This window comes from Aulostomus chinensis, chromosome 17 (genome assembly GCF_037954235.1).
Source record: "Aulostomus chinensis isolate RoL2024-O1b breed Wild chromosome 17, RoL_Achi_v1.0, whole genome shotgun sequence".
Classification (NCBI taxonomy): Eukaryota; Metazoa; Chordata; class Actinopteri; order Syngnathiformes; family Aulostomidae; genus Aulostomus; species Aulostomus chinensis.
This window is the reverse complement of record NC_141336.1, coordinates 7,114,792-7,140,969: the sequence shown is the minus strand read 5'-3', so window position 1 is coordinate 7,140,969 and position 26,178 is coordinate 7,114,792. Positions and strand designations below refer to the sequence as shown.

At 41.4% G+C, this 26,178-nt stretch overlaps 1 protein-coding gene across 1 annotated transcript in view; it reads right to left on the bottom strand.

The window, feature by feature from the left end:
• The window catches only part of prkd1 (protein kinase D1), a 65,711-nt gene that overhangs the window by 5,870 nt on the left and 33,663 nt on the right, over positions 1-26,178 (bottom strand). Inside the window, exons 3-19 of the mRNA XM_086182555.1 lie at positions 19,686-19,817; positions 19,398-19,567; positions 19,141-19,164; positions 18,782-18,989; positions 18,626-18,703; positions 18,292-18,493; positions 18,002-18,125; positions 16,763-16,840; positions 16,092-16,259; positions 14,583-14,694; positions 11,927-11,979; positions 7,397-7,469; positions 7,205-7,311; positions 5,536-5,697; positions 4,224-4,322; positions 3,785-3,945; positions 3,605-3,711 (exon numbers count right to left, since the gene is read on the bottom strand). Coding sequence (XP_086038681.1) covers positions 3,605-3,711; positions 3,785-3,945; positions 4,224-4,322; positions 5,536-5,697; positions 7,205-7,311; positions 7,397-7,469; positions 11,927-11,979; positions 14,583-14,694; positions 16,092-16,259; positions 16,763-16,840; positions 18,002-18,125; positions 18,292-18,493; positions 18,626-18,703; positions 18,782-18,989; positions 19,141-19,164; positions 19,398-19,567; positions 19,686-19,817 — 2,058 coding nt within the window. The remainder of the gene's footprint in view (positions 1-3,604; positions 3,712-3,784; positions 3,946-4,223; positions 4,323-5,535; positions 5,698-7,204; positions 7,312-7,396; positions 7,470-11,926; positions 11,980-14,582; positions 14,695-16,091; positions 16,260-16,762; positions 16,841-18,001; positions 18,126-18,291; positions 18,494-18,625; positions 18,704-18,781; positions 18,990-19,140; positions 19,165-19,397; positions 19,568-19,685; positions 19,818-26,178) is intronic.

Below are 26,178 nucleotides of genomic sequence, written 5' to 3'. Positions count from 1 at the left end.
CTGTCAGTGCAGGTCTGACAACATCTACATGCCTGTGACAAAACCCCTACAACCCCGCAACCTGACGCGCACGAGGGTGCGAAGGCCCATTCAACTCTGCTTGTAACTTTAATTATTGGGTTGTTTCTCACTACCACATGGTTACTTCACTTGTATACTATAAAAAATAGACAATAGTAATCAGCCTGGTGGTTAACATGGTGAGCTGCATGGCCTCTCCTCCCACAAAACCAGCCCATCCAGTCCCCTACCCTGCCTGACCAAAATGCACCAAAGTGGGCCTGGTGAAGTGCCATAGTCCCTCCTGGAGAACTGCAACATAGATCAATCTACAGAATCTTTCAACACAGAAAGTTTCAAAGGCTTGTGTATTGCTTGTATTTGGACCTTGATGTGCAGACCTATAGCACTCATGATCAAATACAGTGATAAAAGATTGTTGGAAAATCTTTCCAATGGTTGGGAAGCATCCCTCCATCCATCCATCCATTTTCTATACCACTTACTAGGGGTCTGGGGGGGGGGGGGGGGGGGGCTAGATCCTATAGTCACCCTAACTTACACTTCTATGGACTGCAGGATGAAGCCGGCGTAACCGGTGAGAATCCATACAGGCACAGGGAGAACATGTAAACTCCACACAGAAAGATCCCGTGCCCAAGCCGAGACTTGAACCCAAAACCTTCTTGCTGTGAGGCGACAGTGCTAACCACTGCACCACCATGCTACCTCAAGCTAATGTGTTATTTTGATTATTATCATTCGTAACACCTGCTGAGCTAAGGTAAACTTGACAAGCATCAGGACTCAGATAGTCCTTTTAACCTTTTAGGGTCCCCGGGAAAAATCTTGTGTCTATCACACAACCTGGGATGTGCATGGACATTTGGAGGAGCTGTTGTCACTCAAAACCAGTCACCCCTGACTTGTCAGCATGTATTTGAATTTTTTCAAATATGGTCATTTAATTAACCACAAATCAATTTTAAACTCAAAAATTGATTTAGTTAGATAGATAGATAGATAGATAGATAGATAGATAGATAGATAGATAGATAGATAGATAGATAGACAGATATTAAAACTTTGTTGATCCCAGAGGGATATTCAATTTATTACAATTTTTTAGATTATTAGGATCAATGAAATAAAAAAAAAAAAACATTTTGCTCATACAGTTTCTTCAATAGCAGGGAAATGGCTGAGAAAGTCAAATTAAGTCAAGTCAATTTTATTTGTATAGCGCCAAATCACAACAAAAGTTATCTCATGACACTTTACAAGAAGAGTTGGTACAGTATCACACTCCTTCAATGAATTTACACCCAACAATTCTCCATGAGTAAACACATCCTGCAACAGCAGCAAGAAAAACCTTCCGTTTAACAGGCAGGAACATTGAGCAGATCCAGCTGCATGGGGACGGCCTTCTGCTTTGACTGGTTGGGGGGAAACTTTGACCGGTTGGGGGGAACAAAGGGGTTCATTCTTTTATCTGTTTCAAATATTGCCAGACCAACAAAGAGGTGAGTCCAACTCTGATCATATGTGGTTAGTAGTGACAACCTGGCAACTAATGGAATAGATAGAAGAGTAAGTGTGGCACCTACTGAAAGGCAGGTAAAGATGTTGCCCATTGCGCCTTTAAATTGCTGATTTATTATTTACTAATTTCAGCAGTTATGGGCTACTTGCATTTATACAGCAACAACAGCAAAGAAAAGAAGTTATAATTTTTCTTTCTTCGGAGGGGCAGCTCAGCCAAAGAGAGAAAATTGTTTGTCGTCCCTTACCTGTGCGCATCCTTACAAAGACCTTTTGTGTTTCCATACCCCTTTAGGATAGTCAGTCCGCTCAAAGATGTAGGCAAGTTTACTGCACCCTTCATGAGTTTCCTGAAATTCCCATTAACCGGGTCAGTCCCTCCCACTTCAGGTGGTTATATTAGGCATTGTTTTTCTGGTTATTATTGGAATACTAGAGTCCATGTCAACCCAGCTAAAGTTTCGAGCTTGCTGAACTAACAATCAGAGTGACAAAGATGTGGGTCTGCTTCACCTGTCTGATGAGTCAGTGGTTATTTGACATCAAATATACAAGTTATCATTTTTATGATCCAACACATCCTTGAAGTTTCTTCTCTGCTGCTGTGTGACTCATGTTGTGTCATTGTCTATAAATGTGTCCAGATTTAAATCAGCCTGACTCACTCTCTCCTCAGCCGGACACCCTGAAGTGCTCTTGACCTTCCCTCCCAACTCCTCATCCCACCAGAGCGATTTCAATGGCAGCTGAAAATAAATTTCTAAAAAACAGAGAATGAGTGGGTTATGTGTGTCAAAGAAGCCACTCAGTTCATTAACAGATCTACATTTTCAAAGATTTCAGAGCTCCTGTTGCGATTTTGTCTTCGAACCAGTACAGTTAAGTTTTTAATGGATATGACTAATTGAATTTCCATGCTGGCACCAGACACCAATTTAACATCAAAGAGAAACAACATTTTAGTTAAAAGTGAAAATGAATTTGACGTCATAGTCCATCCATTTTCTAAATGTTAAGGGGCGACGGGGGGGCTGGAGCCTATCCCAGCTGACACTGGGTGAGAGGCAGGGTACACCCTGGACAGGTAGCCAGTACGTCACAGGGCCATCAGGAGCAATTAAGGGTTCAGTATCTTGCTCAAGGATACTTGGACATGGTCATTGGGGGAAGTGAGGATTGAACTAGTTTACAGGAGAATAAGTGATTCAAAATATGGCTTTGAGTGCAGTGTACACTGGAAAATACAGTTCCAAAAGTCAAGCAGTTCTGCTTGTGTGTTGCTGCATTGTAGGACCTGCCAGCAGGATCAATAAGTTCCGACTTTTAAGATTTTCTGGGTTGGAGTAATTAATATAAGATGAACAGGCTTTTTTAAGCTGACAAAGTCGTTGCAAAATGCCTCCAACATTTTGTCTAGCAAAAAACCTGTTGTGTGGTCCAAGATTACCAGATGCTATCATTTTTGGTCACTATTGATGACTTTCTGTGGCAGCCATATTGAACTCTTGATTTTCAAATAATCTTATATAAACCTTTTACTACATGTCTTGATGGATTGTGTTTAACTGTTGAGGAGGGCGGGTTGGTTGAATAGCGGTTCAGCAGATACGCTCACTGTTATAGGAAACAGACCATGCAGAGTCTACTCTGGACTACATGCTTCTTTGTGTCATTTTTGTTATTTTGAAATGTTGTCCCACTTACACTTATCCTTGTTTCAGTTCTGGCTCATTATCATCTTCATCTACACTGCGTTTCATAACTTGATTCGGTCCTCCTAACCCTGCCTTTCTCCCAACTCACGCTGATCATTATCTCAATTCATTAGTTTAGTTCATCAGTTCCAGAGACTTCATTTAGTACTATATTCTTCACTTGCAACATTTGGTTGAGATTAAAAGCACAAACAGTTGAGATTCATTTTGACCTGTCACCTAGATAACCAAAACAAAAATAAGCAGCAGCTGATATGATTTGTCGAAGTGCCCTGAACAATAAAATGCTGCCAGCTGAATGTTTCGCTTTGCTTCTGATGGTGATTTTGTGCATGTTATTGTACCTTCCTGGGAAATCTTCTTCCAGGGATGAGGTGGGTACATGAAGGCAGCATTCTGTATCTGGTCGTTTATGTCTTCATCTTCGTTAAAGGGGAAGGTCCCACTGAGGCTGCAGCACAGAGAAAGCCCAACAGATGTTAGATTTTTGGAAGACTTTAAAACTTTGATCTTGTATGTCCTACCTGACATAGATGATGACCCCCACCGACCACATGTCCAGGGATCGGTTGTAGCCTTTGTTCCGCAGTACTTCAGGAGCAAGATAAGCTGGTGTGCCAACCACTGAGCGTCGAAATGATTTCTCGCCAATTATTCGTGCAAATCCAAAGTCACATAGCTTCACCTGGACAAGGGATGCAGGTCAGTAACTCTAAATTAACCCAATCTGACTTTAAAAATGCTGTCTAAAAATCCATTAATTCTTTTTTAAAAAAATCATTACTCAAAGAAATTCTCAAGCACAAGAAAGAAATCCAAACAGCCTTCAAGTAGCTTTTAGGAAGAAGTTCACATAGCTCTTCTTCCCAAAAGCTGCTGCGGCTGTTTGGATTTCTTTCTTGTTCTTGAGAATTTCTGTGAGTACTGATTTTTGAATGAAGTTCACATAGCTCTTCATTGTACCTGTGGCAGTGGATCAGCAGAGGCCAAAAGGACGTTTTCAGGCTTGAGGTCACAGTGGACAATGTTCTTGAAGTGCAGATGACGCAGCGCCACTAGGATCTGATGGATACACAAACATTGATTTGGCAGGTTTAACAGGTGACACTAAAGGAAAGGTGGACCAAATTTTTGAACAGGGTGATGCATAAAGTCAACATAAAGACACAAAATGAATAAATAAATACAGATTCACAGTAAGTAATGCAATAACGCAAAGGTATATTCACAGTTGATCATTTTCACAAGAGATGAGAAATTCCACTGACAGTCTACATACTTGTAACCCATATGATCAAAACTCCTTTCAGAACACCAGTATTTTAAAAGCTAGCCTAATGGACAGACCTGATTTATCATGAATAAGTATTTTGAACAAATCTCCATCATGAAGTCTATATTTTCACATCATTCCAAATAGTTAACAACAACTAAATTACAATCAGTCCTCCAGACAGTTTCAGGAGATGATATAATGTGCTTATAAATGGATACAACATTTTCTTTAATGAATCTTGTACTTCTGCAGATACAACAGTGATATGATTACATCATTCATTGCTGTTGATGGACAAGAAGGATGAATATTTGCGGCTTGAGTCTAGTGTGACATGTTTTACAGAGCTGTGGCTACAGGAAGATACTCTGGATTCTTCATCACTACCATGAACAGCTTTCAACAGTTTGGAAAAAAAAGGAAAAATCAGAAAGGATGGAAAAGAGGCAGTAGTCTGCAGCTTTTATCAACAGACGGCAACACCCTGGTCAAAGCAAAGTAAAACTCAGGTGTTGGAATGCTACTGTAGCTGTGGGGTTAATGCTGCATCAATGGAGTAGAATAAGATACAGGCATTCATGGCTATCTCAGATGTTCATATTGCCATTGGTTTCCTTCAGAAACTTCTATTACATCAGATTGGACAATAACTTCCTCTTTCCTAACTGCGTTTTCAACTTTGTATGAAGATACAAAAAGATTTCTGACTGTCAATATGTAAGAGAGGCTGACAATTTTATGTCGTGTGAAGACAGAAAAGACAAATTTATGACAAATGTAGGATATGTAAATGATCCTTCAGGCTATTGTAGGTTCTTTTACACTTTTCAAAAGAGAGGGATGAGCTAAGGAAATGTAATCTGCAACTTAACCACTAGATGTCATTAGGTTTGACATACTAGCCATTTAAAGAAAAGATAAACCATTCATTTTAACAAGACTTTCAATTTGACTTATTATGTGTGTGTGTGTCTGAGTGCTGGAGAGTGTGCGCATCACTTGTGTGACCAGGAACTTTGTGATTCTCTCGGGCAGTCGGCCCTTCTCGCTGGACAGGATCATCTCCAGCATGTCACCATGGAGCTTCTCCATGACAACGAATACTCGCTCGGGTGTCTCGAACATGCAGTCCAGGTTAACCACGCCCGGGTGGTGCAGACTCTGGAAAGAGTTTCTCTGTTTTATTTTCTAATTGATAGGACAAACAGCATTCATCTGAGGAAATAAATAGTGATAAATGACAGGAAACCAGACTGGCATTGTGTTACATCCATTCATCCATTTTCTATAGTGGTTATCTGTTAAGGGTCCCAGCAGACATTTCGCAAGAGGCAGGGTTCACCCTGGACAGGTCAGCAGCCAGTCGCAGGACCATAAGGAGCAATTAAGGGCTCAGTATCTTGCTCAAGGATACTTCGCTTTGGTCACCAGGGTAAGTCAGGATCTACACAGCAACCCTTCGGTTGCTAGACGGCTACTCTACCACTGAGCCATGCCGTCCTCACTCCAGATGTTGTGTTGTAAAAGATAATGATGCTTCTAGATTTGTGTTTGTTGTACCAAATTTATAAGAAAGACATTGTGTGTTATTCAGCAGCACTTGCTGGGCGCTAAATCAAGATACTGTTTCATGTTACAGTTTGTTCTCCTCTGTGCTAACAACTGTATCAACTTGGGCTGTTGCTCAGTAAAACAAACATTTGTGTTTCTTTCATGAATTCATAAACATGGCAGTGAAATGCAGGAGCTAAAATCACACAATGAGCTCTGCAGAGGTGTGAAGTGCAGGTGTGTGTTGAGGCAGCATCTGCAGGTTGAGCAGCACTGGAATATGAGTGGATGTCACACCCCTACCGTGTTGTCACGGTAATGAAGACATTTACAAGAGGGAATCTCACTCACTACCAGCGTGTTCCTGAGCAGCACAAGCAAGAATTGAGACTGGAGGGAAAGCCTTAGTAAGTACGACAAAGTGCTTCAAGGGTGATTGGTTGCAGGTGCTGCCATCTAGTGGCCGAATAAGTGCCAGTTTTGTTTTTATATAATTCAGCCATTACTGACCACAACCAAAAATTCAACATCAACAATATCTTTCAACTTTCAACACATTCAATATTCAACATTGTCAGTGCTAAGTATTCACTAAAAGCTGGATCTTAAACCTTCTGATTCATTCTACCCCTAATGACAAAGAGGAGAAGGGTCAGATTTAAGTGCCTAGGAGTTCCCTGAACAGCTAAGTCTTCAAACATCTCTTAAAAGTTGAAAGAGACTCTGCGGATCACATGGAAATGGGTAGTTCATGCCACCATTTGGGAACAACAGAGGAAATTTGAGTCTAGCTAGAGATTTAGAGCCATGCTGGGTTGGGAGCACCAGCCATCTTTCACAGGCAGAGCGTAGCGGGTGAGAGGGCATGTTGTATGAGGGATTCCAGGTAGACAGGAGCCATTCTTGTCATTGTTTTGTAAGCCAGAAGAAGAGCTCTGAATCTGTTTCGATCTGCCACTGGAAGCCAGTGAAGACACATTACCAGCGGAGTGACATGTATAGTTTTGGGCAAGTCAACCTATTATCCAATTAATCAAGGTCCTCATATCTACATGAAAGACTTGTGTGTGTGTGTGTGTGTGTGTGTGTGTGTGTGTGTGTGTGTGTGTGTGTGTACCTGCAGGATAGCCACCTCGTTCCGCAGCTGACTCTCCTGTTTGGTGGGGAAGCGGAGTTTATCAATGATCTTGATGGCAACATCCCGGCTGGATTTCCTGTGTTTCCCTCCAGACAAACACAATGATCAAAAAACACAAAGCTGTTAAACTTACATAAGCCAAGCTAAAGTAAGTGGGGACAAGGATTTTACCTCCATAGACGATGCCAAACTGTCCTGAGCCGAGAACCTCATCTGGGAAGATCTGATAGATAGTGTTGATGTCCTGACACAACAGGACAACACAAGTTTTCAGTGACACAGTCGTTCAAACCTGGACAGAATGTTGGTTGACTCTAGTTTGTTTTACTCCATTGAATTTTTTTGAGCAGATCAGATCACAGCTGTCACACTCAGCAACAACTCTTGAGAAGTCCAACACAAATAAACTCAAAATTTGACCTACTCCAACCATGTGCATGCTGAGATGGGTAAAATTTCAAGTGACATGACTTTACTTTTTTTTGGACATACAGTAGGTCACATTCTGTCTGAGACAACTTGTGCAGCCTGAAACAAAGAACGCTAAAGTTCTAATACAACTATAGATGAAATCTGTGTCTGAGTCAACATACTTGCACTGGCAAAAGGAGACGTACAGAGCATGTTCTATGGGCAGAGCAGCAAGTTTTCATGCTTGCTGAGCTGGCTACTTATGGCTAGCCCTCAAATTTGGATCCCGTGCCCGAGCCGGGACTCGAACCCGGAACCTTCTTGCGGTGAGGCCACAGTGCTAACCACTGCACCACCGTGCAGCCCTCAAATTTGGATCAATGGTTTAATTGTGTGGGTCTTCTAGACTTTCCAAATGTTATTAGTGCAAATGGGTCAAATTCTGATAGTGTAACAAGTCCTTTCACAAAGGTTATGACACACTTAACAATGTATCCATGGTTTTATAGCTGCAGAAAGCAGAGCATGGTTTCATCAGCGTTTTGAAATAACCTACTGCCAAGAGATAGAGAAAAATGTTCCACACAAAAGCTTTGACATTTACGCTAAGTCAAGCCTATTATCGCTGATCAAATGAGAACTTTATTTAAAAAGTAATAATTTAAAAAATTTGCTTGCTTGTCCTCCTATGGACAAGCATAGCAAATCATGAATTAGTATTTTTGTGACAATCATAATCACATGTTGTTGCTTCCACACCATTGATCCGTTTAATGCAGTTAAATCGCTGTATAATTTCAATTGGAAGTGGCAGCTGCTCAATGAAACACTCCAGGCTGTGTGACCTCACATCGTCTCTACTGCTGCTCACAGTGAATCCCTTTTCTCCCGATTTTCATCATTATATGCCTCTCAATCATGTTACAGACTTAATCGCGGTTACTTTTCTGTTGGGGCTTCCGCCAGCACAGGGCACCATTATGGTCATTTCACTCATGGTTGCTAAGAAATGGTAAAAGGTGTGAAAGAAAAAAACTGTCCCGATGATGACAGCAACAGATAGGTTGGTGACTGCTGGTGACATTGTGAATTTTTTTAATCGTTCTATTGTCAAAAAGCCTGACAGCACACTGGTTTCTGACATTTGTTTTGTTTCAGAATTGTTCTTTTAGGAAACAATAACACATGGATGGACTTCATTAGATGGATGATTAGTTGGATTTGTGCAGATTTTTCTGAGACAAGTTTGTAAACTTTCACATTGTCAAGCTCCACTGATTGAAACCTAGTACAGTTAAAGTAGACAATCTTGATGGAGAGTAGGTTCAACAATGAAGGAAACTGCACCAACTGATCACCTGGTAGAGGAGGTTTTTCCGCCTCCCTGAGTGTATGTGCCACAGCTTTGACACTAAAACTGCTAAATATTTTCTCCTTCATTTGTCTGCAATCACGTCTCCCGATTCTTCCTACATAGCTGACAGCCTAATATCATACCTCAACCAGAGGACCGAAATACAATATTATAACCCTCCACCCCTTTTCCCCTGCGTGCTGCCTAATTACCATCTGTCACTATGGAAACCGTTTGGCTGAGTGAGTAATCACAGTAATCTCCATTTGAGGTGCTTGAAGACGTGCTCACCTTGGAGACGGCGAAGTGCCCATCTGCATGGAAATGGGACTTCATGTTCTCTGTGGCTACATTTGCATAAGCAGAGTTTGCCGATGTTTGAGCCTTATGTAAATCTTTATGATGTAAATGCACTTAACATTTGATGCACATCAACCCAGTCTGACAAGTCTTCTGAATCAAATGAAGGAGGGAGAGGAGAAAGAGAGAGACAGAAACAGAGATGTTTAGAATGATCGATGGAGATGTCACAGCAGGATGTAGTTTGAGATGAAGTTTCTCCATCCTGTATAACACATGATGGCAAACCTGAAGAACCAAGTCAAACTGAAACCTGAATTTTCTTTTTTGTGACAACTTATCAATCAAGTTTTTTGATTGTTGACTTGGATTGAAAAACTAAAACATGATTTATATGTTTTATTTATGTCCAACAACGTTGGAAAGACTGATCATGACACTAGACAGCTAAAGATCAACTTTAGTCATTTAGAGCTACACCCGATGATAATTGAAGCTGTAAATGCTGTCCAAATCGGGTCACTATCTTTCACATAAAATACAATGGTCCAAGTGCCATTTGAATGTGGAACTTAATCTTCACGTATCCATCCATTTTCTACCGCTTATCCTGCTAAGGGTCGTAGGGGGCTGGAGCCTATCCCAGCTGCATTCCGGTGAGAGGCGGGATTCACCCTGGACAGGTCGCCAGTCCATCGCAGGGCCACACATATAGACAGACAACCATTCACACTCACAGCCATGCCTATGGTCAATTTAGAGTATCCAATTAGCCTAGTCCCCTCTTGCATATCTTTGGACTGTGGGAGGAAGCTGGAGTACCTGGAGAAAACCGACACAGGCACAGGGAGAACATGCAAACTCCTCACAGAAAGATCTTGTGCCCAAGCTGGTGCTTGAACCCAGAACCTTTCTTGCTGTGAGGTGACAGTGCTAACCACTGCATCACCATGCCACCTATCTGTGTATCATAAAGTAGAAATCATCTGATTCCCAGTCACACGTCTGTGTCCATGGAATACTGGATCTTGATGATGATGAAATGACCTGTTAACTGAATTCAGGATGATAATCGATGGGTTTGTATTTCCCCTACTGAAGGAGGTCATATTAGAGTAATATTTTGTTCCTCAGTCTCATAAAAGGGGCATGTCCCAGGGCAAATGTACATAAGTATGTACTCTGTATCATACTGTTTTTGCAAGAAGATGGGCAGAGCCCCTGGGTCAGATCTTGATGAAACCACAACTGTTCTCAGACAAGAACCAGGGCCTGAAACTCAAAGATTAAGAAGAGACGTTTCTGTCTCGGTTAGAGCATGAGTGTAAAACTTGCAAGAAATGGCAGAAATATACTGGGGATTTTGCAACACACATAATAGTGCCAGTTGTTGCAAGGCTTTGGCTGAATTTTGATGTACTGTAACAGATAGGGTTAAAGAATGTGTGGTCCTGTAGTGCTGCTGTGCTGATTTTGTTTCTGCTTGTTTACAGTTTACTTACAACTGCCAAACCTAGCTGTGTTGCTGCCATAGTGGCCACTTGTTACATTCCCTTTCACTCTCATTATTGCCCTTTTCACACTGAAAAATGCGTGTCAACGGGGGTTTTTGGACTCGCGTTTGCTCGGCATAAGGGCACATTCAAGCTTCCAGAAGAACCGGGTCTGAACTCCCGCTGTGAAGACTGCGTACCTGTGTTTTTCTCTCTCGTACGTCATCACATTGACAATGTCATCATTTAACATAAACGTGCGCTGGAACACTGAGAGGTAAACAAACAACAACGTGGATGTCGCTGAGGTCAAACGTTAGCGTTGTCGTTGCGTGCATTACGATGTTGTCTCTTTCAGCAAAGCATACAAACTCAGCGCAGATTGGAAAATGTCTGAGCGCTAATGCAGCAAAGGAGGATGGAGTTTTTGGCTAGTCTGGAAGGGAGCCGAAGAAGCTACAGGCGAATCCTGACAGGCGGCACAGTGACAAAATCAGGATGTGACAGGAAGGTCGCGTGAAACCTCAGACGATGCGAGTTGCCTTTTTCACACTGCAGGCGAGCCGAGCCGAGCTGCTAAAGACCCGGGTCACTTGGCGGGTCGGTCGACATGGGTCGAAATGCAGAGTCAACCCTTTCAGAGTGCCGAAAAACCCGTGTTGACCCGCATTTTTGGTGCAGTGTGAAAGGGGCTTAAGTTTAACTCCAAAGCAGCTGCTGACTGCTGATTTTTTGTGTGTACCGAATTTTGAATGCCAAGACATTTCTCTCGTGCATTGTAATTGCTTTAAACAGTAACACTGACAACATTAGTCATGCATGATGTGCATGACTCATGCAACGGATTTCTACTTTTTCACATCAGCCCATTCTGTTTTCTAGTCCTTTTGGCCATTTCACAGAACTGTGTGGAAAACATATTTGGAATTTAAAATGTATCTGTGTTTTTCAGGAGCTTAAAATGCAAACAATTTGTTGTAGCAACTGGACTTCTTGGCTCAGATTTCATGTGGTACCTGCATCTGAAGCCACTTCTTCACCTCAAGCACAATTGTTTGTGGGAAATGTGGTTTAAAGAAGAAAGAAAGAAAGACTAATATAGCAGGAATGTATTCTACTAATAAAGCAGGAATGTATTCTTACCACATTCTCCTGGATCTGACGATTGGAGACAGAAATACTGATGGACACTTCTTCTGTGGATGAGACAAATGCATTTTTCCCAAATAAATAAAGCATGCAATGCAATTTTGATAAAAAGAGATCAGAAAAGAACACTTTAGAACATTTCTAATTGTGTTTGAGGAATTTCCTCTAGCCTGCTTTTATGTATTTAGGTGTGTATTCATAATAATAATGTCTCACATCTGAAGCTGTTTGGAGTAAGTATTTTCATTTGACCACAGGTGATCAGCAACACTTAGAAACTGCGGTGAGGAGTTAGTCATGATCAACTTGACGTAAGTGGAGATCTGAAATATCTCTGTTGGATTTGTGTGGGAGTTGACGTCCACAGGAGCATTCAGTATAATACCTAGGCTACAAAAGAGTGACAAGTTCTTTCACTGGAAGATGAAAGAAGATCAAAGATAGACTGCTGACATACTAATAGCTGGAGAGAAAGTGAAACCTGTTCATGTTACATTGTGTCAAATCAGCATATGTTCATGTTCAAGTGACAGCTCCCTAGTTATTATGGAAAGCATGATGAGAAAGTTGAATTAAAATTTAAGACTGCAGCCTCTTTTGGTTGTGTCTGAGTATGTGTGTTAGCCTGGGTTTTAAGCTATTTGCTTTATTAGCAGTTCTTAACTGCCTATGTTAACTGTCTTATATTATCCGGTGTTGGCAGTTTACTAGCCTTTTTTTAGCTGTATTTTAGCATATTTGCCGCTGTTAGCTATGGCATATTCTCTCTAAGCAGCTTGTTTGCCTCTGGTAGTGGTTTATTCTCTGTTTGCCTCTTGTAGCTAGGCCTACTCTCTCTTAACAACGTTTGCCTCTGTTAGCCGTGGCTTATTCTTTGTTTTTAGCTTGTTTGTTTGTTAGCCATATCGGCAGTGCATTTGTTCCCATTTTTCACTTCTTATTATTGCTTAGCTGTATCTGTGTTTTGGCTCACTCACATTGAACATGGCATCTTTATATACTGAGTTTACACTAGGCGTGATCAAAGTGCAATGCTGGCAGTCCATAATAAATAAAACTGAGGTAATCATTTTTGGACCTAAACACCACAGGGACACACTCTTGAATCGGATCTCTACTCTAGATGGCATCACCCTAACTTCGAGTACAACTGCAAGGAACCTTGGGGTCATTTTTGACCAGGACCTTTCCTTCAGCTCCCACATAAAGCATGTGACTAGGACCGCCTTCTTCCATCTTCGAAGTATCGCTAAGATTAGGAATATCCTTTCCCAGAGTGATGCTGAAAAACTGGTGCATGCATTTATCACTTCTCGGCTGGACTACTGCAACTCTCTCTTGTCAGGATGTCCTAAATACTCTCTAAAGAGTCTCCAGCTGGTCCAGAACGCTGCAGCGAGGGTTTTGACGGGAGTTAAGAAGAGAGAACACATCTCTCCCACTTTAGCTTCTCTCCACTGGCTTCCTGTAGGATCTAGAATCGACTTCAAAGTCCTTCTGCTAACTTATAAGGCTCTCAATGATAAAGCTCCATCCTATTTGAAAGAGCTCATTAGTCCCTACTGTCCGACCAGAGCACTCCGCTCCCAGAATGCAGGTCTTTTAGTGACTCCCAGTATCAATACAAACAGACTGGGAGGTAGAGCTTTTAGTTACCGGGCTCCTTTACTGTGGAACCAGCTCTCTCCATGGGTCAGAGAGGCAGACACTTTAACTACGTTTAAGTCCAGGCTTAAGACCTTCCTCTATGACAGAGCCTTCAGTTAGGACTGGTTCAGGTAGCTCTGAACCATTGATAGCTATGCTGCTATAGGCTTAGACTGCTGGGGGACACATCAGGTTACATTGAGCCCTTCCCTCCTCTCCTCTCCTCTCCCCCTCTCTCCTCCTCTCCTCCCTGCACATTTTACTTGTTGCACTTTGTAGTTTGGCCTTGGTGTCTCGCAGTCTCTCTGTGTTTCCACAGATCCACCGGAGCCCCAACCGCCGCCTGCATCGCCCCCCCCCCCCTTATTCCCTACTGTTACACCGGCCTGCGCTCCCCTTCCATGAACAAGTCTGCCATCCAGTCCCCCATCAAGCTGGCTTGCTCTCCCTGCCTCCCCTACCAGAAGCTTCCTTCTTCAGCTGTTATTAACATTTCCGTGTTTCCCACATTTTGTATTGTAAACTGTTTTCTTGTCTGTAACAACATCTACTGCACGTCTGTCCGTCCTGGGTGAGGGATCCCTCCTCTGTTGCTCACCCTGAGGTTTCTCAGATTTTTCCCTGTTAAAAGGGTTTTCTATGGAGTTTTTCCTCAGTCGATGTGAGGGTCTAAGGGCAGAGGATGTTGTTATGATGCCATGTGAAGCCCTTTGAGACAAACTGTTTGTGAAAACGGGCTATACAAATAAAATTGCCTTGCCTTGCCTTGCCTAATATGGCTCACTGGTAGCATGCCACTTATACCACAAAACCCCATCAACTTGCCATTCAGTGTTATGCTTACTGGTTCTAAGCATAAACATTTTTTTAATAACACCTGTGGCTTGGAACACTGTAAGGTGGATAATGTTACACCAAATGCAGATGCAAAAATTAAATTTTGGAGAGGAAATATTATTACACATATTGTCATGCTGATTTATAAGTAGTGATGGAGTCTTACTGTGTCCACTTCGGTGAGAATTGTGGGAAAGTCCTGTAGAAACAGCGGGCATCAGGGCATGCTGGATAGCCATCTCCCACATTTGAGATACATCCTGCCCCACTCCGCTGACCTAGATCACCAGTAAGACTTGTGTTTGTATGGACACTTTTTTGATGTTCAAGAAATAGCATAGTCTGTTGAATACCATGTTTGTAAAGATTTAACAGAAATGTTGCTTTTTTTCCCCTGAATTGGATCTCAGAATGTGAACAATCTCTGGCGTCTATGATTTGTACATCTACCTATCAGAAAAAACAAAAATCCGCTAGGGATGTAAACTTCCCCCTAGAATATTAAGAGAAAGTCTGTAGTTGTTTAATGTATTTTATTTTTTCATAAACATTCTTGGACAGTTGTGATACGTACTTCTTTCTAGGTGATATTTTATGAGAATGAATATAAAATTTTCTGTCTAGGTTTCCTATAGACAGTCCATATTATGTAAATTAAAGTTGTGTTAAATGTGTAGGGAGCTGATTCAAGAACTTAATCCATCCATCCATTTTCTACCACTCATCCTGTTAAGAGGAGGGGGGGCCGGAGGCTTTCATGAGAGGCGGGGTACACCCTGGAGGGGTTGGCAGTCCATTGCAGGGCCAAGACATACAGACAACCATTCACACTCACAGCCACGCATACGGTCAATTTTGAGTATCCAATTAGCCTAGTCCCCTCTTGATGTCTTTGGACTGTGGGAGGAAGCTGGAGTACCCAGACAGAACCCATGCAGGTACAGGGAGAACATACAAACTCCACACAGAAAGATCCTGTACTCCAGCCAGGGCTTGAACCTGGAACCTTCTTGCTGTGAGGCGACAGTGCTAACCACTGCACCACCGTGCCGCCTCCAAGAATTTGATGAGAACCAAAAAAATTATATCAGTTGTTCCCTGAAAAATTCCTGTAATGTTACTGGTTTTGCAAATGTTCTGGGAACCTGGAGGTCATGTCCTATGTACCTTCTATGAAATTATTCCTTGATGTTCCTTGACCACTCTAGATGTTCTCTGAAAGTCCTATAACGTCCCCCTATCTTTGAAAGAACACAAAACATTCTGGGAAGATTCATTAAGTTATTCAAACCTTTATAAAGAGGCAGGGAATCAATTCAGTGAGGTCTTCAATTGATTCCTCATGCACAGCATTGATAGAAGCATTCGACAAAAGCAAACACACGTAACGTTAAGACCTCGACAGGGTGTCTGTTTGTTATCATACAAAAAACTTTACCAGAATATTCTGAATGTTACCCTGTTGATCCACCAAATAGCATCCCCCTATCCTTGAAATAACTATAAGAACATTACAAGGTAATATTCTTTCCACCAGTGTGGATGTCTTTGAATGCTCGAAGGAACTTTTACCCTTAAAAAGACCTGTATTTTTCAGAAAACAATGGCATAACCTCCCAGGTCATGTAAAGTTGTGTTTGAGTGCTTATTCTACCACAATACACCAGTCTCTCACCAGGAGTCTGCTGCCAGTCATAGAAGAATCAGCTCTCTGCAGATTCTCTCCGACATAGTAAACTAGTGACATGGTTTCAATCTCAAAGCAGTGTGGATTGGCTCCGTCAGGAAGCAGAGAGAAGGTCTGAGCAGGTTCCAATGATAAGATCTCTGATAGAGGGATCTCCTGTAGACAGATAAAGATCAGAAACTTCTTCTTGACATGGCAGCATGCTGTTTCATGATAGCATTTTTACAAGTCAGCAGTTCAACACAACAGTTTGTTGCTGAAAAGCACAATGACAAACTTCAAGAGGAACTCTGTCTTGACTGATAACAGTGTATCCATCTGCCAAGTAGCCTACTCTTTGATTTGAAGCATATTTTGATTTGTCATTTTCCCATTTGGACTACTGATATTTTTAGATTGGGATTACTTTACTTCAAGTCCATTTTTGTTTCCATTCAACACGAATTAAATGCTGTCTATGTTACCAAAACAAAAAAAATTAATATGATCTATTGAAGCCTATCTTACTTCCTTTGTACAAACAACTCATCCACCTGTATAATTATAATGTCATGTATCTTGAACCCTAACTACCTCTTCCAAAATACAAATATTTCTTTAAGAACCTGTGTCAAGTAGTGACCAATTAATGAAATTCAATTCATGATAATTGCTCATACCTTGTAGTATTTACTTCCTGTTTCACTCTGGAACAGTGTGATACATTTACTGTCCAGTCGCCAGTAATGTCTCTTCCTCTGAAAGGGGATGATGAAGAAAAAAGAGGTTAGATAACACATATTCAGAGTCAAATTCAAACAGGGACAGTAATAATGCTGAGAGTAGAGGGGCTGTGAAATAAAATAAAGCTTCCACCAGCAATTTGTGGTTTCAAAATTCATGCTCAGCAGAAGCAGAATTACCCCAGATAGTTTGGTTATGTAAAATAACACACAGACACAGACACACACATCTATCTATCTATCTATCTATCTATCTATCTATCTATCTATCTAGATATAGATATAGATATAAGTATAAAAGAGCTCTACTGTCATGACACCTAACCAAACATGAGTGAGAGTGAGGTTCTGTCTCACACCAAGCAGTTAAATTTTAGGGCCTTTTAATGAGATGTCAGGTTTTTCAACCTTGAAATAACCGTCTTTGAAATCGCTCAGGTATTGTGCAAGGGCAGAGCAGCTTGCAGCCCTAGAACATGCTACAATGTAATCCAATGGGCAACTGGCTAGGTTCAAAGTATGGCCACTAAAGGACCATTTTTTTTCATACCTACAGGCTGAGATTGTTATTAGAAATGGCTGACACCATGATGGAAAGGAGAAATATACGTCAATCCATAACTTTGGCTAAATCCCGCCATATTTGTTATGGTCTGTGTCCAACTCTCACTCAGGGAGAAGTCTCACTCTGAAATAGACTTCTGTTATTAACACTGGCACTCTGAATTTGTGTCAGTTGTGCCACATAAGATGCATACACACCTGCTGATACACTGCACCTTGCTCTGTAGGGACTATTTTGACCAGGATGAGTACCAGCTAAAGACTAGAACAAGTCCTAAGCACCTTTTCCTAAAGACTAATGCTGTTCCAAGAGGGGAAAATTTGCAATATTTTTCTTTCCATAAATGCAATTATTTAGACAATAATAATTGAAAGTGTCACTATCTATGTGAACAAAAAGCACTTTTGGTGGGCATGAATTGATGGTAGGCAGTTAAACATCTAAAACTGATTAATAACATCTGAAAAAAATGCACTTTTTTCTGTTGTTACATTATTAATTAAACCACAGCCTTGCTGAGGACTGATGAGAGCTGCCAACAGCATGATGGTTATCGGAATACTAAAACTGACTAAAGGTGTGTAAAAGATGGTGACAGACAAGGGCAGTACCAAATTGTCCTTGCTGGTGTAATGCACCATCCAGCCCTCCTTCATCACATTGCTGCTCTTCCTCTTGGTGTGTTTGACAGACTGAACCACGCGCATGAGCGGGATGTTGTTACTAGTCGAAGGGCTGCAGGGAGCAGGACATAGCACAATCTCAGAGTTGTATGTTGGTGATGAAGAGTACATCACATGAGGCAGCTCAGCCATCAGCTATTATCAGAGCCAAACTCAACTAAATTGATAAAATCAGCACCGGTTAATCAGTCAACCCCTTATGTGACTGTGTGTTTTACCTGATGGCCCGATTGGACTCATCCAGATCAGGGTCATGCAGATCACAGAGGTCCCTGGGCCCGGCCTCCAGCAGTAGACCCCCGTCTGATGTCAACGCTCCATCCATGTCATCGAGCAGGCCGCTGCCCCGGTCACCATCATGGTCATCAAGGCAGCCCTCCACCATAACAGCGTCTGACTCAGCCCCCGGACTCAGAAGTTCTGCAGACCAAAGACACTTCTAGCTTTGTGTACTTGGCTATCTCTGCGAGGAAGTCTAGTGATGGTTGGACATGTCATAATGGTTGCCTAAAGAAGTCCTAGTAAGTATAATACAAGTATATTGAAACTTACCTCCATTTATGGAAACCTCTCCCAGGCAGTTGTTTGGCACTTTGGGAGCACATCTTTTATGACAATTAAATCTACAATCTGAGAGAGAAGCAAACTAAATGTCAGCATTGGATATGATTCCCTGAATAGGTGAACATGATGCTGACAGCTACTGACCTTTGCATTGCAGGCCCTGTCTGAATAGGCCTTTGAGCAGCTTTTTGCAGTGTTGGCAGACGGTTGGCCGAGTGTAAGAGTGGATCAGGAAGGTGTGGGGCACCTTCATCTTTGACATCAGGATCTTATCCAGTTCAATGGGACGGCCAACATATGACTGAGAGCTGGAACGCCGCTCACGGCCAGGGAAATACTCTAGTTGGTTCTTCTGCTGTGAGAGAAGGCAGAGACAACACTCAAAAACCAAGCAGTTTGGTTTTCCTTCATTATTACAAAATATCTGATTCTCTGAACATTGGTTCCAAATATTGTAATTTTTTTTCATTTGCTAAATAGTTGGTAGAAGTGCTGGGACACACCTCCATGCTGGGGCTGACTGGAGACTGGATGAGAAGAAACAAGAAAAGAAATAAAGATTGTGAATTTGTTCTAATAAAGATATCACCAGAAAGGTGTTTCTTGACCTTCTCTGAACAACTTATACACTCTGACAGCTGATTTCAACCTTTGAATATGTGACCATTATTTTTTTAGCTTCATTAAGAACATATAGTAGCACTTTAAGGACTTGGATTTCACTGGGGAACCAGTGAGGAACCTGTGCTTATGTACCGACCAATAAAGCCTCGTCAGTGTAGTGGGGGGGTGATGGCTCAGCGGAGAGGGGGCGAGCCATGTTGACAAGCCCCCCTGTCAAAGAGACATTGGACGCACGACGTCTTCTTATGCCACTGCAGTTATTTGGGATCTTAAAGGCACAACGTTTGTGATAGTTTAGACCACAGCCTGCAGAGAAAAAAAATGATCATTAACACAGCAACTTCTTATTCTAATAACACACTAACAATAAATATATCTTCAGTTTCTGTGTTTATCTGTTTGGACATACTAACTCTGTCAGTACCTTCACATTTGAGTCCCTGTCGCATGAGTCCCCAAAGCATCTCACCACAGTGGTCACAGAAGGCTGGGGCTCGGTATGAGTGAACTAACAGACAGTGTGGACGGATCTGGAAGTCCTCCATTGTGGCCGAAGCTGCACAGAGCAAATCAAGATAGAGACTAGACTAGACTTGCAAGCAAGCATGAGCAGGGTCCAAGCCAAGCATAACTGAAAACCCAGCGCTAAGGGAACATGATGCAAATCGGAGCCCCCTTTGTAAATTTTAACAGGACTACTTGTTGCCAAGATTCCTGTCTGGAAAGATTTTGTGTTTTATATTTTTTTTGTTTTTCTGCACTTGCAAAATTATCCATCCATCGTCATCTTCCGCTTATTCCTTACTAGTAAGGGTCACGGGGGGGGGGGGGGGGGGGGGCTGGAGCCTATCCCAGCATCTACGGGCGAGAGGCAGGGTTCACCCTGGACAGGTCGCTAGTCCATCGCAGGGCCAACATACAGAGACGAACAACCATTCACACTCGCGTTCATAACTACAGTCAATTTAGAGAATCCAATCAGCCTGGTCCCCAAATTGCATGTCTGTGGATGGTGGGAGGAAGCCGGAGTACCCGGAGAGAACCCATGCAGGCATGGGGAGAACACGCAAACTCCACACAGAAAGATCCCGCACCCGAGCCGGGACTCAAACCTTGAACCTTCTTGCTGTGAGGCCACAGTGCTAACCACTGCACCACCGTGCAGCCTCTATCAAAATTATTTTACAGCTATAAATATTCAGTGTTATATACAATGTATGCCCAATTTTTTTTTTCCAAAATGGAAAAATAGCCTAAGAGTAGTTGGAAGTTTCTCATTTTTCTTTTACTGCAGCAACACCTACGGTATAGACGTACTGGCACCAAATTAGGCACAGAGGTCCAGGGGCATCATGATTAAAATTTGACACGTCTCATCTTAATCTGACCAACTTTTGCTGTGCAATGTTCTGTACACACTTCTGTGATATTTCACCTTGTTTGCTGTAAAATATAAATTCTAACAATTATATAACATTACAGAAATAACATGAAATAAAAGTTTTGCATCAATAACATGCTGTCCCACAGAGAATGTTTGCAGACACTTTTCTTCCAGTCAATTATTTCTTTATAACATGACTCAGAGTTATTAATGTGGGAAATGATTTTAATGATAAATTTAAGATTGTCAAGTATGTCTACAAATCTAGTGTAACAACAACTTTAAGGCTCAGAGCCTGATCATGATCCTGCATATTCAGAAATTGGTGAATGGTGTGATGATAATCATCTTGATCTCAAGGTTTTCAGAACAAAGGAAATGATCATTGACTTCAGACACAAAACTGAACACAAACGTAGTGTCATACACGGTGAAGATCTTAAGCTTGTAGAGCCATATAAACACCCTGGAGCTGAGTTTGATCATAAACCTAGGTTTCATTAATGAATTTCCATTAATTATGGATTCCATTGTCAAACAACGTCAAGGGAGAATCTACTTGTTGAGAAAGCTGAGCTCTTTTATTGTTAGTGAGAGGATCTTAAAGCAATAGTCCACCAGAAAATGAACCTTTTTGCCCTCAGCTAACTCATGGTGAAATATAATGTCTGCAGTGTATGCAGACAGGTAACTGACCATCTAATGAACAAGGCATTCCTTGCCAAGTCATAGACAGCCCCATGGGCCTGACAATACAAAGCCTCACCGGCCTGGGGTAATCAATGAGGAATATAGAGCCAGCAGGGAACAGACGGACTGAAGTTGATTCATTTACATAAAAAAATATAAATAAACATATGTATACATATACAATCATTGGCATAATCTTTGTCCCTATTGATACCTGAGAGGGAACCTTTTTCATTCCACAGTTTCCTGCCTCCCATGTATGATGTGCTTGATAAACTTCTGTTTTTTTTTTTTTTTTTTTTACATATTTGTATTTGAACATATTTGAACTTATATTTTGCAATTTATATCTATTCTGGGGGGGGGGGGCAGGGCAATTGTAGTTAATCTAATGGGATATAGCTTTACCTTAACTCTTGTCGTTGAAGTGGAAAAATGCCTTTACATCATATCAACAGTGTATCAGAAAGTATGCTATGAGTGTCAACAAGGTGCATGCAAAGTGTCTCCTTAATTTATTTATTGTATCAATATATGTACTTATTTTCATTTTCGATTTGATGTTAGATCAAATTGCTTTATTCTTATCCAGTGTGTCTTGTATGTTTATTTATTTTGGGGTAATCAAAATGATTTTTGATAACTTGTCATCTGCGGTGTACATAGTATGTGCAAAATGTTTCTACTTTTCAAAATTTTTCTTCTATGAGACAGTCAAACAGCTTAAGAGGAATTGCTTTTGCATGCCAATTCTCGTTGCTAATGTTAATGCTGAGGGCGAGAGCTTTTCCAAAGACAGAAAAGCATAATATTAACATATGTGTACATGCTAATACTGTTACTATGCCATGTTATGTGTTACTGTGTGACATCATTCAACAGCGAAAGTCTTTTAAATTCATCCAAGCTGAGCGAGTGGTTACTTCAAATTTGAAGACAATTTCTCAAGTCATTCCTGAGATATTGCCATTGTTACATTTGACCCTGAACCTTGACCTTTTACCTTAATGACCAAACTCTTTCAGGCTCAACCTGGAGTCCAAGTACAAGTGATCACCTGAAATCCAGTGTATCTGTCAAGTCTTCTTGGGGAAGAGGAAGTGCTTATTATCATTGAACTGAAAAAACACTAAACCTCTCCTCAGCTTTTTGTCCATCCTCTACAGAGCATCTTTCTGCCAGTGTCCTGGTCAGGTTCACCTACAGGAGTGTTAACCTTACATACATGTCTTTGATGTTGAGGGAACAAGCGAGAAGAAAGAAGAAAACAAACAAACCCCAAACAGAAAGGACTTTGTGGCTGACAGACCAGTGTTACCACTGATCTGAATTTGAAGCTGAAACAGCTGTAAAGTTTCATTTGACATTTAGTAGCATAGGGTCTCTACATGAAGAACTGTTAATTGAGTTGTAATTATTGAGTTTAAGTGTTGAAACTGAAGTACTTTGTCGTATAGTGACACTGAACCAGAAGTCAAGTCAGTGGTAGATTCCGTATTAAACCACAGCTACTTCCAGTGGGATTAATTTTGAAGGTTGTAAATACAAAAAATGTATACACATTCAGATACAGATGACTGTGTACTTGCTCATTTCTCTCCTCAGGTCAGTGACCTCAGCTATCAGAGAGTTTCCTGCTTCCATCATGATCCCTCTGGGTCTGACGATGATAGTGATTTTCTAAGGCCTCATTCTGATACTGTTTCTTGTAGGGTTAATGGTAACAGGAGCTAAACTTTTCATGACACCCCTTCTTCAAGTCTCATTCAGCATATGAGATACACTGGGCTGTGGCTTTCTAAGCCTCTTAAACAATATGAGGTTCTTCTGTAAACCCAAGTCCTGAATTAATCTCGTCCAGTGTAGTACAGATAATGTCCTCTTCTTTTCAGTTACTTAGATGATACAGTTGCTACAGCTCTCTCTCCTGATGGAGTCTCTTTGTGGTACCTTCTTCTCACCTCATTGATCTTTCATGGGTTCTTGGTCTTGGCCAAGCATTCTTACTTCATTGTTGATTACAGTGCGTAGAAGTGAATCATGGGTGAATGTCTCTTCTTCACTTTTTTCCAATTCCCCTGCCATCACATCAGGGCTACCCACTCTGTCCACAACAGTGTAGCATGGGGAATTGTCCACCTCTTTTTGTGGATTGCAAATGTTGATGTTGCAGCTCTGAGTAGCTGCCGATACTGGATCACTGTAGATCACATAGCTGCTCAAGTTTCCTTAGTCCATCAAGGTTTCAGCAGGAATGATCATCACTGGGAGAGAATCAGTTCAAATACCTACTCCGTTGACTATTGCTGATCAGGTCAGGATACCACATCAGAAAATATCATGGCACAATTTGGACACTCTGATGCTGTTTCTTCTTCAAGTGTACCACTACTATGATTGTTTCATCTTCCTCCAGGTGGGTGGAAACAACTTCTAGGCCTTGTTGATCTGTTCAATGTTTCACATAAACTTTGCAATAATTTCCTTTGCCACAGCTAACGGTGCCTGGGACTCCTCATTTTTTTCTTCTTCTATGAACATATGACTATCTTGAATTTGGACTCTAGGTCAGGTAACTGTTCCATAGTTAGTACTCGGAGATAATAAATAAAATAAAGTCATCTGAATCTGAATCTGAATAATCTTTAATTTCTATTCCAGTGTTGCAGATAACACCTCTTGATCGATGGACATGAAAAGTGTTTTTGCCTTTTCAACCACATTAACACAGTGACCATTTAAATTAGGCCCAGACAGTTAGTGTGCAGCTTGCTTTGTCCCTACAAATACATCATAAAGAGGAACATGACTGGGTGTCATACATTCTGATCAGGTTGATGTAGAATAGCTCCATGATGCCTAGAGGGAGAGCAAAAATTTCCAGGCTGTATTTCTGACCAGCTCTCCATACAGCCATACAGGAGCAACAGGCTGGTCAGCAAAGCAAATTCTGTATTACTCACTGTGTATAGAGCAGTAAGCTGGGTGGTACAGTGAGTGGTGTTTTTAGTCTTAATCGTTTGCATATTCTTCTTCTAGGTCCAAGTTTTCTTTTCTTCTCAGTTGTTCTGCCACAGCTCCTTTCCTGTATAATCTGGAATTGATAATGTCCAGGGCCAGATGCATTCAGGGTCATATGAGCTTGGTGGCTCCTCTTCCTTCCCCAGGAGGGGTGTCTTCACTTGGTCAGTCTCAGAAAAATCCATTTGCCAGGTTGGAGAAGAATGAGAGTAAAGTCACTATAACCAGAAGTGAGTGCCAGATCATTATGACCTGTACCAATGCCAAACATGTCAGCCCATCAAACAAAACAGGAGACATCTGGAAAATTGGGAAAGGAGCCAAGTACACTACACACACACACACACACACACACACACACAGCCTGTCTTTGGTATAAAAAGATATTTCACATTCCATCACGTTTAAAGATATCTCTAGCAACTTATAACTTCAACATTTCCTTAGTAATTGTGTCCATTTCTTCAACTGCTCTGGGGTTCCACAGATATTGCCTAAGGGGTGTCCACTCCTTTCAATGTTTGGGTATATTTCATCCCCAGCTCTACACAATGATTCTTGAATCAAGTAATATTAGCTTTTTCAGTGATCTCTCTTAACTTTTCTTTTTCCTGCAGTTGAGATATCACTTTCGTTTATCTTTTTTTTTTAATTGTAGCTGCCAATGGTTTATACCCTTCGTCCAGCAGTTTCACTAATTTCACCATAAGCTCCTTCAAGCATTCTTTGACTTTTCTGGCTGAGTCTAGATTCTTGTTATTTCTTTTCATTTCTCTCAGGTCTCTGATACAGATAGGATCTTCTGGTCCTTGTAGCCATACTACACCATTCCAAACTCCATATAGCAGTTTGTTTTCTGTTTTTCCACCTGCAAATTTAATATTCTTGTGCCCTTTTGTTTCAAGGATTCAGTGGGTCATCGATACCTCTGCCCCAGTATCCACTAAGAAGCATGACCCATGAACAATTGTGTAGATTTCATCTTCTTTCCAATAGGCACCTGCTAGAGTGACCCATGCCTTTGAAGGCCTTTATTTCTTCGGCCCCCCTGGGCCTGTGTCTGTGTCTCAGTAAGGACCATCTTCTTTTCAGTTGTTAGATTATCAAACTTTTCTTTAAGTACATACCCTGACTGGCCAGTTAGGAAGATGGGTTTAGGTTGAGATGAGTTTGCTGGTGTTTTCAATGACCCAGACTGCTGTTGTGATTTTGGTGACTGCTGCCAATTTACTGATCTGGATTGTTGAGCTTGATGAACAGTAGCAGGCTTCTCTTTTGTGATTTTGATTAAGCCACTCTTGTTCTTGTTCACCACTCCAGATCTATCTTATAGGAGATTGTTCAATCTGTTCTGGTGTCATTCTGATGAGCATGGTGGGGAATGTCCCCTCTCCCTGTTGCCCCATGTTCTCATGATCTTGACATGGCAGTTTTGAGGCACAATTTCTTTCAGCTTGTGCCACAAATGAACCATTGTATGGCCTTCAGAGAACTTCTCACAAGCCCTTACCTTAAATATTCATAATACCCTCAACACACACACTGTACATGATCTGTACCTGCCCTTTCACTGCAAGGCGATGCTGATGAAGGCCTTAGATCATTCATATGGACTTTTATGTATTTCTTTTTCATTGTCCACATTATTCATTCATGTACAACTCTTTTTTATAATATTGTTTAGGATTGTATGTGCAGGATATGCGTGCTATTTCTGAAGTACTGGGACCTTGAATTTTCACACTGAGTACCAATAATCTATCTATCTATCTATCTATCTGCAAAATGAAAGGTAGGCCACATGTCTCATCTCATCCTCTAT